The sequence below is a fragment of the Ambystoma mexicanum genome, chromosome 4p (genome assembly GCF_040938575.1).
Source record: "Ambystoma mexicanum isolate Mex_15411 chromosome 4p, UKY_AmexF1_1, whole genome shotgun sequence".
In the NCBI taxonomy this organism is placed as follows: Eukaryota; Metazoa; Chordata; class Amphibia; order Caudata; family Ambystomatidae; genus Ambystoma; species Ambystoma mexicanum.
Window position 1 is genome coordinate 813,446,920 of NC_090927.1, and position 17,215 is coordinate 813,464,134.

Below are 17,215 nucleotides of genomic sequence, written 5' to 3' on the forward strand. Positions count from 1 at the left end.
GCGGCATGGGATATCGGTAGTAGGATCCATGATTCCACTTTTTGTTCAACGTGTCCAGTACTTTCAGATAATTATCATTGTATAGGTTGCATATCTTAGTGGAAACCTTAATACCCAAATATCTTATCCCTTGGGGGCACCATCTAAACTCATCAACCACACCTATCTGCTGTACCTCGGATGTTAGGGGAGCACCTCGGATTTGAACAAGTTGATTCTTAGCCCTGAGAATTCCCCAAATCGAACATTCTCTTGCGTCAGGGGTGGAAGTTTTAATCTGGGATGCTTGATACAGAGTAAAATGTCGTCGGCATACAATGATACAACGGAGAGGTGCATGTGTACTCTGATTCCACGTTGTGTATGTAGTCCACGAATATGGCAAGCCAGGCACTCCATTGTGAGGGCAAATGGAATAGGGGAGAAGGGGCAGCCCTGACGGGTGCCTCTGAAGGAGTATATTTGATCCGGGACTACACCATTGGTGATCACAGCCGCCCTGGAGGCTGTGTATAGTAATTTAACCCAGAGAAAATATGTAAGGCCGAATCCTGAGCCATTGAGGACCTCGAAGAGGAAGGGCCACTCGACAGAGTCGAAGGCCTTCTCTGCATCAAGGGCCACGACCGCCACTTCTCCAGATCTACATTATGCATTAGGGTGAATAGTCGTCTAAGGTTGTTCTGTGTAGATCGGCCCGGAATGAATCCCGCCTGTTCCAGTAGGATTAATGCAGGCATGTGCCGGAGGATACGGTCTGCTAGTATCTTGGCGAGTATTTTGTTGTCAGTGTTGATCAATGACAACAGGCTATACGATGTTAGCTGCCAGGAGTCTTTATCGGGTTTTAGAAGCACTGTCACTAGCGCTGACCTAGTGGATTCTGGGAGGGTGCCCCTAGATAGTGCGTTTTCATACATGCTCAGGAGGTTGGGAATCATTAAGTCAATATATGCCTTAAAGAATTCTGCAGTTATTCCATCTAGCCCTGGGGCTTTACCGTTGAGGAGGGAAAGTATAGCTTTACAGGCTTCCTCTGCAGAGATTGACCGTTTTGATATTTCTGCTGAAGTATCCTTTTTGCGCCTTTTGTAGTATCATAGATGAGGTCTCCCACCATTTGTTGGTATTGTTCCAAGGACTGAATAACGATACCTCCCCCCTTGTCTGCTGGCTTGATGACCATTTCTTTGTTGCTGCTAAGAGATTTGAGAGAAGCTCTCTCACTCACTGATAGATTGTGTCTGATTTGGTGTTTCCTGGAATGTATTGTCGCCATCTCCTTGAGGACACATTTTTCAAAAGAGATGATCTCCATTTTATCCTGAGTCCTGTGTCAAGTTCAGTCTCGGTCCTGGTGTTGTCACTGAAGTAAGATTTCAGTCTGATTTTTCTGAAGAATTGTTTGAGGGTACAAAAGACTTGTCCCTGGCATTCGTCAGTGTCATGTTTCCCAGAAATATTTCTTCTTCCGTCGTCAGCTGGTCCTGTATTTTAGCATGTATCCCTTGGGTGGTGGTTATAGTCAGGACTGTGAAGTCCCGACTACATGTGGTTGCTTTGTGACTGTAACCTGTCATATATTTCTTATCATCCAGGAACAACACAGATTCATTCCTCACAATGAGTTGTAACGGTTTGATTTTGGCTCTCTGGTACTCCCTTTAGAAGTGGCCAGGGAGCTCTGTACAAAAGCGCTTCTTAAGTTCTTCTTAAGGGTACATTCCACCAGGGGTATGGCAGCATCATCTGCGTTGCATGGTGGTGTACCAGTAAAGGAAATATGTCGAGCAGCAACGTGGTTGTCGCTCCACGCATTACTGCCTGGATGTTGCACGTGGTCCAGATGCTCGATTCGGCAGAGCGGTTTTGCAGAACCTCCTAGTTTAAGGGCTTTAATCTCGCCTCCTCACTCTGTACTGCTTTGACACTCTATCTGATAAGGAATCTGTGGTAGAATGCAATCCATTGAAGGCAAATTTACTTGCCAATAATGTTTGTTCAATGGATTCTTCTCCCGCAGATTCCTCATCACCTACCCATCCAACCCTACTATGAAAGTGGTCTGCAGTTTATATTTGGTTTCACTCAGGTTGATGACTTGATGTGGTAATGCTGTCAGTCAGTGACGTTCAGTACAGTCCTGTGCCTCAAAAGAAAATGTTTGTGGCTATTTTCAGCCCGAATCCTATGGATTCTTTCTCTGCGGCTGCTTATCTGCTGAGGAATCTGCAGGAGAAGAATCCTTAGAAAGAACATTAATGGTAAGTAGTTTCTCCTTTTATAGTTGGTTATGTTTTTCAAGGTATTTCTCATTGGCATTATTTTGTATAGCATTGTGCCTGCATAACACATTAGTAGCCATTCAGGATCCACTGCATCTTGTGATAAAGTGTTGTACTGCATAATTGCAGTTGCCGCAGAATAGACTTTGAAAAAAGTAATCTTTCATAGAAACTGTAGGGGAGGATTGGTCCAAAAGACCCCCCTCCCCTGCACCCTCTCCCCAGGTGAGGGCCATGGCTCGTCAGGGGGTCCCCTCCATACCACCAGGGCCCAGGTGGTGGGTGGGTCACCTGCCGAAGACATTGACCAAACCTGCTGAATTTAGCTAGGCCTCGGAAACCATTTTGTCTAATGAAGACGGTGTGAGCCCTGCGCACCGCAGCGCGGCCCCCACCTTCGGAAAGTTTCAATTATCCCTGTGGCCACAGCTCTCTGGCAGATCCGCTGAGAGCCCGTTCCCACGAACAAGACGGACATGAGCTAGTGTAAGATACCAACACTGTAACATTTCACCTTCCGCAGTGTATCGCTGCTCCCAGCATGACCCGGCCAGCAGGGCCTGGGTGGAAAAAGAACTGTAAAATGGTCCTTTGATAAAAGCAAAGTTCCCAAATACTAATGACAAAACTACCTGTGATGGAAGCGTTCTCTCCACAACCTCTCTGACTAAAAAACCTGTAAAATGTATAAATATGGCAGAATGCGTGCTCATATGACATTAGGAATGAAGCACCCACATCACTGCAGTTATGCACAGATAGTAAAAGTGTCCCAGGGTTTTTTTGTTATGTGTATCATTGAAAAGATTACACCCCACGGTCCCGCGCCATAACCGAACTAATGCTGATAGAGTGCAAAGAAAGACAAATGCAACCATATTGAGGGCTCGTGTAAAGGGTGCATGAAAATGCACCCTTCATGTGTGTGTGTCCAAGCCCACTATGTGCCACTGCCGTCAGTCTCAGTGGCGAGTTGTTTCTATGTGCTCCACCAACCTCACTACTACCTCACTCACCGCGAATGTATAAGCATATAACAAAATGTTGTAGTTGTCAAAAACATAGTGTAGAAGTAATGTGCTTGGATTGGTTATATGAGAGGCATTAACAATGTAAAACGTGAGCTTTAGAATTACTCGATTAGTATTGTATATTATTTGAATGTTAATGCTACTTCCACCTAAAATCGGCAACACACGAGGAAAAGACCTTTGTGGGCACGTGCAAGGCCATTCCCCCTCCCTCCCAGCAAAGCCTGCCAGACGAGAACGCAGAGGCCTGTGCCGCACTGCCCCACCTCCCCCAACTCGGCTGGAGCCACTTCAAAGATTTGTAGTTCCCTCTGCAGCACCCAAGGCCACGGCCCGCCACCTGTATTATTTACAACCCAGCAGTAAACCTCAGCCTGAAAACACAAATCCAGAGGCGCCCTTTCTTAAGCCCCACGACCCACCGGCTAACCTTAGGTTAATGGCCCCTGTAGAATTAGGACATCCAATATTATGGCAACATCACAGCAACACATCCATAATGACTTCTAACAAGACATGATGACATGTACCGCCTGCCCCATGCCCCGAGACCCAACCCCACGACCTATGGTACCCGGTCAACAGGACGCTGGTAACCATGTACTGATGAATCGCCAACAAACCCCACTCTAGGTGCATTCCTCCTCTGTTGCATTAACCTGTAGAATAACCTATTGGAAGATTTACTAAAGAAGATAATATTGCAAATGGTTGAATGACTGCGGTGTGCATGGCCTAGGGCAAAGAAGTCAGGAAAAGACATTCATCTCTGACACTGGCCACAGTGGCACAACGACACCGCCCGGATGAACCCAGCTGACCCGCCAGGCCCAGCCCAACCCACGAGGCTAACCAGTGACATCCTCCAGCCGCGGCCTACCACATCGCAGCAGCACCTATAGCTAGTCGTCGCCACCCAATGCCAATGAACTTGTGCCCCCTATAGTATGTAGGTTCTGATGACGTTTTTTGTAAATATATACGCCTGTCTTTGCTATTGTCAGACAGAGCGCTCTCGGAGTTTGCAGAGTTCTTTGCATGCCCTATTCTGATTGATAAACTCCCATTTACGCTTACCCGCACTTTGTCTTGGCCTTATTCCCATCCTGGGAGAGTCCATCATTGTCTCTCATTGCGGGGAGGATCGTGCTGGTTGGGGACGCTTGCCTTCAGTGGTGACCCCGTTGTGATTATTATTTTTCTCCCAACATATCCCTACCGTCCCCTTTGGCACGAAATTCTCTGGTCGAAAAGGGATACGCACAGTGCGCCGGCTACGGGAGGCTGCCCGCCAGCGGCGACCGGTACGCTCAGAAGTGCGCACTCAACAGAGGGAGGGTACGGGATCCCCGTTGAAAAATCCCCTTTGAGTACCGCTCGCCGGGGCCGACTGTTGTGGACGGACCCAGTTTCGGAGACTCTCGGTTCAAGACGGGCATGTGAGTATTGAGTGCAAGCGATCATAAAGGGAGTAGAGGAGGAAATTTAGGACAGGGAACGAGGCTGGTTAAAAAGGGGCACTTTGGGTCTACTAAGACCATCTTAAACTTTCTTTGCTTTTTTCTTTGCATATGGCCATTAGGATTAAGAAGTGAATAGAGATAAAGTGACGGGAACCTAGCTCCGCGAGGGGGTGGAAGGCGGCGCCGCATAGTGCTATCTTGACTAGTACTGGGAATATATGAAGAAGTGGAAAATGAGATAAAGGTGTCTGGTAAAGGAAGACACAGAGAATATATTAGTGATTGCTATTCTTTATATTCTTTTCTTTAGGTTTACGGGAAAATAAAAGTGGGTTAGTACAAAAACAAAGACATAAGCTAAAGAGAAAGACAGTTTTACTTTAAAATTGAGAAACAAACATATATATATATATATATATATATCAGAATAAGACGAACCGGGACACCCGGTAGGGAGGAAAGGGAGGACAAATTGAACTGTGAATAGAGTGCTACTATGGGTGTGTGAACATCATATGTGTCAGAACATATTTTTGTATAATGGATGTGTAAAAGTGGTCAGAAATGTATAGCTATGGAATGGTCATGGTAAGTGTGACTAGACGAAATATCATAAAGACGAGAGTAATGTGGGGAAGTGAGTGTTTACCTTTTTGATTTGTGGGGTAACATTGTCGAAATTACTGATGGTTTGCTCTTGTACGTGCCCCTAAAGAGGATAGAATAGAGGCTGTGCGCAGCCGTTCTTATGGTGTGCAGGTGGAGGGAGAAATACGCAGGTCCCCACGATTCAGTAAGACATAAATACGCGAACTCACATGGTGATACGTTTATATTGAAATATCGAGATATATAGAGATACATAAGTGTCAGGTGAGCACGAAGTATGGGGGCAGAAACACCCTTATCACATATTTGTAAGAACCTACCTGGGTATGCAGAACGGATTAAGAAATTTCATGACCAATGGATCACAGAGTTGAAGGGGGAAGGGTTACCTCGGATATGGCCCAAAGGGGGTTCATTTGACAAGAGTATCCTAGATATGGTAGCCACATGCATTTGTTTGAAATACAAGGGGAAAAAGTTGCATAATAGGAGGGAAATACTAGACCTATGGAGGCTGTTTGAAGAGATACCCCCGCCTAAGGCAAGGGAGTTAGATCCTGATCTACCATCTACCACTGACAATCCACTAATGATACAAAAAGATGATAAGTATTGTCTGAAGAGGTACCACCGATGGAGGTAACTAGGTTGTAGCCAATACTAAACAAGCCAGTGCCCGCGGAGGGATACAGTGACCCATTTTATGTGCCCCCATCAACAACTATCACCACCCAAGGGCCAACAACACCCCCGCCATACGAGAGTCATAGGGAGCGAGAACAGGTGAGCACACCAAGGGTGGACATAGAAAAATTAACAGGCGATTTAGAATCAAGGCTCTCTAGCCAAAGATGAGCTCTCGAGAATAAAAAGTATATGCGAGCGGACTGCACTTAATGCAGCTAGATCAGAGCATGCATCCAGAGCACAGAGCGAGAGTAGAACATTTGAAGAAGGGTGGAAAAAAGGCAAGATACTGTTTAGGATACAGGAAGAACCAACACGAATAATTGAACTAGAGGAAAGGGAAGGATGTACTGATAACGAAGAGAGGCCCACAGGAGGCAGAGGGGAGCTACTATGTGATATAGGGGATGATTTAGAAGAAAGTGAAAGGCTAAGTATGGCAATGGGAGGGGAAGCGAAGGGTTGGATGGCGCATGCTCAATGAGAACGATGGATGATGAATGGACAGGGCGATTAAGGAACAGGTTGGGAAAAATGGCATTGTTAGGAAAATCAGGAATGAAGGTGAGTACAGATACAACGACAAAGGGAAAGTTGCAGCTCCCACTAATACACAGGGGAGGAGGGAGGCCGAATTACATACCCTGGGCTCAGATGGATAAGGCCAATTTACTAAAGTTATTGCCCCCACTATCAGGAGGGGCGAGCAAGTGGATATATGCTTTTGAGAAACACACAGCCGGGGTACCTGTAGCGATAGTGGACGTGAAAAGTTTGCTAGTATCAGCAGTAGGGGATCAGGCTGACAGAGTGTGGGTGAAAGCTGGCTTCCCAGGAGTAACGTTAGACTGCGATCGCCATGATGGTGCCTCTTTCAACACAGTGCGTGCAAGGGTGTGGGATGCTTTGCGGGAAGCGTTTCCAGATACCCCAGATTTGCAGTCAGTAATGCAATGTACAATGGATGACGGGGAAGATGCTATGGATTACATTTTTCGGGTCCAAGAGATGTGGAGAGCAGAAACGGGCACGTCCTGGTATCAATCAACATCATTATTTTACTTCATAATAAAGAGGGGGCTCCCAAAAGAGGTGCAAAACGCGCTCGACAAAATAGCGAGTATTGAGGCGAAAGGATGGCCCGAGATTCAGAGTATAATAGTGCACCACTGTAAGCGAATAAAAGAAAGGGAGAAGGAGGTGGCGCAGAGAAGATTCGCAGACGAAGTGAAACTAGTACAAACAAAGCTGGTGAAGGTCGCTGCAGCAGTGGCTGCGCTCCCGCACAGCAGGGAGGGAGAGGAGGAGGAGGAGGGGCTGGTAGCAATACAAGGAAGGATGGCAACTAATTGGGCAGGAGCAGGGCAGCGGCAGTGGAACGAGCAGAGTGGAGGTCCGCAGTGGCAAGAGTGGGCCCCTCGAGGGGGACGAGGTGGGTACAGGGGCCGAAGAGGAGGTGGACAAGGGTATGCGGGAATGGGAGGAAACGGATGGCAGGGTCCCAGAGGTGCGCAAGGGAGTTGTTGGAACTGCGGGAGGTGGGGACACTGCTCCAGGGAGTGCAGAAGTAGACTAAACAGCGGGTTTCCAGAGGTAGAACATTATGGCCATCCCCATCCGGGGAGCCCATATGGTCTCCCAATGGGACAACAGCAAAGGAACCCAGCGCAGGGGCACCATGAGCAACAGCAGGGACACCAATACAGAACACAGAATTACCCACAAAACAATAACACTATGCACTACACGCCAGGCAACCCTTTCGCGACAACAGCAAACGGAGCTCCAGCACCAGCCCCCTATAATGGCGTGTCAGTGGTTTCAGGGAGTATGTTCAACCAAGGGGGGGCAGTGAGACACCCCGCATAGGACAGCCCACAGAGAACACTTGCATGTCCTGTTCTATCTACCACCTACGATGCAGCAGAGGAGCCATTGGTAGGGGCGCAGATAGGAGACAAGCAGTTCATATTCATGGTGGATTCGGGAGCGGAGAAATCATGCATTAGGGAGGGCCGGTTCCTGTTATCTAACCGGAAGTTAGAGACGCAGGGGTTCTCTGGGGCTGTAATTGAAGTTCCTTACACAGAAGCTTTGGATGTGACAGTGGGGGGTAAAACTGTAAAAACACCCTTACTGTATTATGAACATTTGCCAATAAATTTACTAGGGAGGGACCTTCTTAGCAAACTCAACATGACAATATCATTCACTGAGAGGGGTATAGTGTGTTCAACACCAGGAATATGCCCATTACGTGTAATGCTGGTAGTACAGGCTCACACAACTGCACCGGAAATACGTTGCTTGCCAGTGGACGAGAGAATGTTTATTGAAGGATTAAAGACGCTGGCCCACATAGTTCCTGAGCTGAAAAGGATGGATTGGAGAATACCGGCAGAGTTCCTCTTCCGCCCAATAGAGCACCCTGACATAGCACCAGGATCAGTGGTATCCTTAGACTTGCATGCTGTACAGGTATCTGCGAGAAGGATCTCTGTGATTGGAATGGACATAGACGGGTGTGAATGGCGCACAGTACTGTGTACCAATGCCGATATTGCCCTGTGAAACTTAACTGATGAAGATCTCTTTTCAGATTTAGAAAGCGATGGCGAAATAATAATGGAAATAGCAATGCCCTGTGACATTTTGATTCAGGCTAGACAGATTCCTGTCCAGTTGATGGCAGTGGTGGGAGCACCACCGTCATTTTTTGATGATGACATGAGACTAGTACCAAACAATTTGTGGACAACAGGCCCCCATGACGTAAGGTTGTTGCATGGAGTACCACCAGTGATAATAAAGCTCAAACAAGGGGCGATTCTACCCCGAGTGAAACAATATCAATTGTCCCACGAAGCTGAAGAAGGGATAAAAGAGACAATAAATGCACTGCTAGCACAAGGGATAATAGTGCCTTCAAACTCCCCACGTAACACATGTATCTACCCGATCAAAAAAGCAAAGGGAGGGACTTGGAGGATGATCCAGGATTTACGCCCCCTAAATGATGTAATACAGAAAGAGTTCCCTTTGATCCCGAACCCTGCATCAATATTATGCAGTATCCCAAAAACGGCATCACATTTCACAGTGGTCGATTTGAAAAACGCATTCTTCTCCATCCCCTTGGCAGAAGAAAGCAGATACCTGACAGCATTTACACTAGGGGGGAAAGAGATATGAACATTGCAGATTACCACAGGGATACTGTGAGAGCCCAAGCATATTCAACCGCATACTACATGAAGACTTAGGCAACTTATCAGTTGAAAGCACAATCATTCAGTACGTAGACGATTTACTCGTCTGCGCACAGGATGAAGAGACATGCAGAAAAGATTTGGTAACACTCCTGTCCCTGTTGGCAAATAAGGGGTATAAAGTAGACAAGGAAAAGCTACAATATTGTCAGCCAGAAGTCCTATACTTGGGACAGCTAATATCAAAAGACGGAAAAAGAATAATCCCTGACAGGGTAGAAGCAATAAGATCAGTAAGAGAACCCACAACAGTGAAGGAGATGCAGAAATTCTTGGGAATGTGCAACTATTGTAGAGCCTGGATATTAGATTATGCAGCATACACCAGACCCTTACTGCAAGCACTCAAGGAGGCCCAACAAGAGAACAAGAAAATAGAATGGTCAGAAGAAATGAGCGCCTTGTTCAAATCGTTGAGTTGATTTCGAGTGCTCCAGTACTCGCTAATCCTGATTATGAACGCAAATTTTACCTGTTCTCACACTGCAAGGGGACACTCATGACAGCTGTACTGACACAAAAGACTTCCCTAGGACACAAACCGTTGGCTTAATATAGTGGCACTTTTGGATGCGGTAATGCAAGGACATTTCGCGTGCGAGCAATCGCTCGCTGCAGCCGCGTATAGTAAAAGTATAGAAATAGAAAGTATAGAAAAGCGCCACAATAGTAATGGGATGCCCCGTCACATTGTTTGTGGAGCACTCATTATTTGCAATACTTGAGAGATCAAAGAGTACACTGACCACACAGCGAGCAACCGCCTATGAAATAATATTGTCCAGCGCCAATATCCATGTGGTACGATGCAGGACAGTGAATCCGGCAACATTCATTACAGAAGCATGCACACTAGAAGACCTGCAGGAACACGATTGTGCAACTTACACAGGGGAAAGAGAGGAGGGCACAGTGGTGTGCGAGAATGCCCTGAACGAGGGGGAGGTGTACTTTGTGGACGGGTCAGCATCGATTGACATGGACACGGGAGAAAAACATGTGGGTTTGGCAGTGGTGAGATTAGAAGACGGTGAGTATGAGACACTAGTGCAGTACCGCCTCCCATCACATTTCTCAGCACAAGCAGCAGAACTCATTGCCATAATAGAAGCATTACATGCAGCTAAAGGTTGTGCAGTGACAATTTACACAGATTCAGCCTACATGATGACAACAGTACATGGAGGTCTGGCAAGATGGGGGCGGAGGGGGTTTCGACGAGCAGATGGGACTCCAGTGCAGCATGCAGAGTTGCTGAAGGAGTTAATTGAGGCACTACGAGATCCCACAGTAGTAGCAATAGTGAAGTGCCAAGCACATACGTCCAATACAGACGTTGTGTCTTTGGGAAACGCGGCAGCGGATGCTGCTGCCAAGGAAGCCTCATACTTTGAGAAACATGAAGCAGGTGAGTACGTGTTGCAGCACAAGACAAACGAGGAGCTTCCAGAAGGGTACAATACGATGCCTATATCACAAATATTAGAGTTACAGGAAGGAGCAAGTGAAGATGAAAAGATGATGTGGGTGAAACGAGGGTGCAGCCAATCAGCAACAGACTTACTCTGGCGACAAAATAACTCAGGGAAAGTGGTAATGCCAGTAAACTTATTAGAAATAGCGTTTCAACAATTACCCTCCCCAGCACACAACACAAAACAACACATTGCAGCAGAGATACAAGAAGAGTGGTTCGTACCCTGTCTTCAGGAGCACATATCTAGATTGACAATGGAGTGCACAACATGCCAGATATACAACTCAGGAATGACATTACGTACACTCAGGGGAACAGTTCCAAAACGGATTGGGCCATTCAGAGAGCTACACATTGACTACGCAGACATGGGAGAAAGGTGTAATGGGGCACGTTACATGATTGTGGTTGTATGCCCATTTTCGAGATGGGTGGAAGCAGGCCCATGTGCACGACCTGATGCTAAAAGCGCTGCAAAGTTCCTAGTGAGGGAAGTATTTCCACGCTGGGGAATTTGTGACGTGGTTCGCTCAGACAACGGCACTCACTTTGTGAACGAGCTCTTCAAAGAAGTAACAACACTGTTGGGAATAAAACATAAATTGTGCTCGATTTATCATCCTCAAAGTAATGACGTGGTAGAAAAGATGAACGGCCTGTTAAAAGGAAGATTATCGAAATTATGCTTCTCATTAAAGAAGAACTGGATTTACTGTTTGCCCCTTGCGCTGTTTGAGCTGAGAAATCAGCCAAGCAAGGACCACCATTTGTCCCCGCACAAAATCGTGACCGGGAGACGAATGCACACAGCACACTCCCCACTGCGCCAACACCGCCAACACTCAGATGCGCATAGAAGCGCTGCGATATTGGGAGATGAGTTCACAGAATACTTAAAAAAGCTCACTAGGGCAGCGCGCGCAATATCAAAGCAGCTCTCATCACCATTCACAAGAGAAGAAGGGAACACAACAGGGTTACCTGCTGAGGAATCTGCAGGAGAAGAATCCTTAGAAAGAACATTAATGGTAAGTAGTTTCTCCTTTTATAGTTGGTTATGTTTTTCAAGTGATTTCTCATTGCCATTATTTTGTATAGCATTGTGCCTGCATAACACATTAGCCATTCAGGATCCACTGCATCTTGTGATAAAGTGTTGTACTGCATAATTGCAGTTGCCGCAGAATAGACTTTGAAAAAAGTAATCTTTCATAGAAACCCACATCTTTGTGTACGTTTTGTAAGAAAAATATGATTTGTCTGACCTGTTGAGTTTATTTGAACGACTCACAATATAAATGCATTAGTTGAACGTATATTGTCGTTGATCACTTAAATAAAACCCTCATAAGTAATTTGCTCATAGATTTATTTAGAAAAATTCATAAAAATAACATTTGAAATCAATAGACGAAGTGATAGACTTTTTCTATAATATAAGCCTTGCATCAAACGTATTTCTGCTTTAAAACCTGTGCAATCAATTTACAATAAAATTAATTCATGTGTAAATCTAAGCCCTTGAGCACTGCACAAATTTAACCTTCATGATTTTTACATTCTTGCCATAATAAATGTTTTCATCAATTTTCTTACAACATGTATACATTTGGCACCCAAGAAAAATGTGGGGTTGTTTTAGTTTCTGTTAGTGATGTAAGTAGAGGGTTGGAAAGTTTCTCACTAATTAGTTCAACTAATTTGTGCAGCCTAAAATAGATTGTTCTATGTCGTGTATGAAATCCCACTATGGTCCGCCCCACACACTGGGCGTCTATACACCAATTCACAAATAAATAATGTTGGTTAGCGCAACATATTTGCCTTACCAACTTACCTCAGTGGATTATCTTGAAAAAACCTGAATAGAATGAATTTTAAGAGTACAATTGAAACCTTATTTTGTCGAGATATATATATATATATATATAGTTTTATTAGGTAACTATTAAAATAATACATTAAAAGTAGCGTGGTACTTAAATAACTCATAGCATTATAGAGCCCGAAATGAATCCTATCTGACGACCAAAGGTAAATAACCTGTGTTTTATTAATGTTAGGTGAGAATCAAAGTCAATGCTTTATCTTTCATGTTTGGACAGCTGTTGGAACATGCACGAGGCCTCAAATGAAAATGTCCGTAGTGACAGAATACAGCACTTAAATTTGCTACAGAGCCTTAATTCCCTTTATTTGCACTGCACATTACCTTATGTATGACATCACAAATGGTATCACCTATGGTGCAACGGGTGATGGTGTTATTACCACGTGTCTCAACGATTACATGTCAGCTTTCAAGCACAATTACTTGAAGCCAGTCATGTCCTTGGCACTGTATTGCTGTTTTAGTAACGCTCCATTGCTACACTTAAGATGTGACAATGTACAGTCACACATGACTGCGGGCGTCCCTCCTCTAATTATGTATATGATTACAGGCATTTTATATAATGATGTTATGCCAGTGTACGACAAAGTTCAGCAATCTCTAATGCTGAAGTAGCTTTTGGGAAGCGAGCATAATGCAGTGTTTTTAGTTTCTGTTGAAGCCAAGTTGCGCAATTACCTTTTTTGAATTTCTTTGACTTATCAATATTCTTGCTTTACAGTCTGATGTGCAAAAATGTGCAGAACAAGTGGACACCTTGGAAAAGCAATTGGGCGCGCAGTTGGAGCAATTAAAATGTATTGTTCGATCAAAGACCGCAGTGCCTACTGCCCAGGTTTACGTAAGTGTTGCAACTGCATGAAATATGTGGAATAAATAACGAAAACCCTCTGGCTAAATTGAGTTGGTGCTAAAGATGTCTTGAACAATGGGTTAATTTAAAAAGCTGAGCTACTTTTTTTTTTTAAGTGGACAAGAAGTGCTAAGTCAATGTTTTTCATTTAGTTGCACTGATAAAAACCTATGAAATTCAATGCAAAAACTTTGTTAAAGGGATGTTCTGGTTTAGTTGCCCTAATAAAAACCTAGCAAATTCAGTGCAAAAACCTGTTAAAGGGATGTTATATTTACTTTGCACTAATAACAACCTATCCATATTATGGTTACAAGTAAAACCGAAAACCCCCCAGAAATTCACCAGTTATGGTTAGCTAATAAACCATAACTCGCGCCACCACTGTGCCCTGCTAAGACTAACACCCATGACATCAAACTAACTGTTCCACTATAAGGAAAGTATGCAGCATCTCCACGGGCCACACAACATTTCCCACGCACTGCCCACAGCCCATCTCGTAACACCAGACATGTCCAGCATGAACTCAAGCCCATCTGCGGGCAAAACCATCAATCCAGAACACCCAGACCCGGCTCTCACCACCCTCATGCCGCCTTTTGATCCATTCTCCACAGGGGCAGCAATTCGCTGGGGCATCTGGATACAGGGATTCGAGATGCATCTCGATGCCAGGGACATCACGGCAGACAGGAAAAAATGCACTTTCCTCCTACTCCACATCGGAGCAGCGGCACTGCGCCTTTTCAACGCCATCCCAAACAGCGACGCAAATAACTACAACGCCGCCAAAAATGCGCTTACAAACAACTTCAACCCTGACCTCAATCCCGACTATGAACGCTTCCACTTCTGTATGGCCAGACAGCGGGAGAGTGAGAAGGTGGACAACTTCCATGCCCACCTATGAGAAATGGCAGTCGGCTGTGAGTTCCCTGACGAGGAATTTGCCATCCGCCTCCAAATAATCAACGGAATCTCATCGGAGAAACTGAGGAGGGCCATCCTGTAGGAAAAGAACATGACACTATCATGCATCCTCAAAATGGGGCGTCTTCGAGAACGCACGGATAACCAGGTGGCAGTAATTGAAGCCGCAATCCAACGACTTCCACTAGACAACCCCAGGAAATCAGAGAAGGTTGCAGCCATATTGAGATGCCAAAACACCAGAGAACCGGGAGACAGAGGAATTAACCCCTCCAAGCCTCACATGCCTCAAGGAAGAGAGAACATATGCAAGTGGTGCGGTGGCCCATGGCACAGGAGAAACATGTCTTGCATGGGGGTCAAACTGCCACAAGTGCAACCGCCTGAACCACTACGCGGCTGTCTGCCTACATCCACCAAACAGTGGTGACCATGAACAACCAACACAGAGGGTGCAAGAACACCGAAGAAAATGTGCTCCTCGAGAAACCTCATCACCCAAACAGAAAAGGGAAAGCGAGAGCTGTAGACCATACCCAGAGATCACCAGACACAAGTGAAAGCGAAGAAAGTGAAGACGGCACATACCCCAACAGACAGGACAAAGAAAGGCGAAGGAAGCCCAGCAAGAGAATACACAGGGTACACCTCATCTCAGCAGTAGAACCCAAAAGGTACAAGCAGCGGAAAAGACTGTGCACGGTCCTTTCGGACAGAAAACCCCTAAAATTAGTCATTGACACTGGCGCAACCATCAACATCATGCCAGGAACAGCGTTCGACAAGCTCCACCGAAGAGCGAGGCTCCAAGACAGGAAAGTCCGACTATAGGCATACGGCTGTAAGAAACCATTGCCAGTACAAGGGTCGTTCAGATCAGACTTTTCACATAACACCACATGCCGAGCCCGCATTTACGTTGGTGATGCTGGCTGTGAAACACTTAAATTGCAAAACAGCCGAAAAAACTACAGCTAGTACAATTTACATTCATCATCCAACACACTGAAATCAATGACCTACTAGAGAAGCACCAACAAGTGTTCCAGAGCATGAAAGGCAGATCTATCAAACTACACATTGACCCTACCATCGAACCAAAGGCAGTGCGCCATCGCCGGGTGCCGTTCCACATGAGGGAAGCTGTAGAAAAACAACTCGACAAACTGGAACAAGCAGGCACAATAGAGAAGACAATAGAGAAGACATCAGGGCCTACCCCATGGGTGTCCCTCCTGGTGGTAGCACAAAAACCCAAACAACCCAACGCAGTACGGATCTGCATCGATATGAGGCTCCCAAATGCAGCCATCAGAAGGGAACGCCACATCACACCGACCATAAACTAACTCATCGCTGACCTGACCGGAGCGACAATATTCAGCAAACTAGACCTCAGGTCGGGATACCACCAACTCAAATTGGCGAAGGAGTCGAGGTACATCACCACCTTCTCCTCCCACCTTGGACTGAGGAGATGCACGAATTTGAACTTCGTAATATCGTCGTCAGCTGAAGTTTCAGCACGAAATCCTGAAGGTCCTCAATGGCCTAGAAGGAACAACCAACATCAATGATGACATCATTGTGTATGCAACAAATGACAAGGAACACCAGAAGCGCCTCGCTGCAGTTCTGCACAGACTTGAAGAGGCAGGGCTAACCCTGAATGTGGACAAGTGCGTATTTGGAAAATAACTGTTTCTTCGGGTACATCTTCAACGCAAGAGGAGTCTCACCAGATCCGGCAAAAGTAAATGATATCAAAAGCACCAAGGCCCCGCAATCTGCCACGGAAGTAAGGAGTTTCATGGGAATGGCAACGTACTGTGCGAGATTCATCCCAGACCTCGCCACCATAGCAAGCCCCCTCCGCGAACTAATGAAAAAGGACCAGAAATGGGAGTGGTCTTCCACCCACCAACAGGCCTTCCAACTGATCAAAGACTCGCTGTCCGCTTCCACCAACATGGCATTCCTCCTAGTTGACACCAGCCCAGTTGGCTTTAGGAGCTGTGCTCACCCGAATCGACAAGGAAGGTAACATACACCGCATTGCCTTTGCCAGCCGTGCGCTGACCAAAACGGAACAAAATTACGCACACATTGAGAAAGAAGCCCTCGCAATCCTGTGGGGATGCAGACATTTCAAAGTCTATCTACTAGGCAAATGAGCGAAGGTATTCTCAGACCATAAGCCCCTTATCCTGATATTCAAAGGCTCAGCACCACACCCCCCAGCACGCATCGAAAAGTGGATGCTACATCTCCAGCCCTACAACATAGAGGTGGAATACTGAGCAGTAGCGACAACCCAGCCGACTACCTGTCGCGCCACCCACGGCCCACCCCTGACCAGGAGGAACGACACACGACGGAGACAAACAAACACGTGTGCCACGTAGTTGCCTGTGCCTGACCACGAGCCCTTACCCTGCAAGAAGTAGCCGACGAGACCGAGGCAGACGCCATCCTAACCCACACCACTCTTGCCATCCAATCAGGAAACTGGAAGAACTTCCTATCCTCCATGGCGCAGTGCACAAAACCTGCTCAAGAGAAGCTGCAAGCACTTTTCTGGATCCGCCACAAACTTACCGTAGCCCCCGAAGGAGTGATACTTAAGGTGCACCGTATTGTACCCCCCACAGCACTGGAAGAAAGAGCCCTCAAACTAGCCCACAGCGGGCACCAAGGGATTGTAAAAACCATGT

At 46.1% G+C, this 17,215-nt stretch overlaps 1 protein-coding gene across 2 annotated transcripts in view; it reads left to right on the forward strand.

Moving 5' to 3' along the window:
• Positions 1–17,215, forward strand: part of CFAP206 (cilia and flagella associated protein 206) — a 901,100-nt gene that overhangs the window by 508,497 nt on the left and 375,388 nt on the right. For both annotated transcript variants that reach the window (XM_069606378.1, XM_069606379.1), the window contains exon 8: positions 13,437–13,556. In XM_069606378.1, the coding sequence (XP_069462479.1) occupies positions 13,437–13,556 (120 nt within the window). The remainder of the gene's footprint in view (positions 1–13,436; positions 13,557–17,215) is intronic.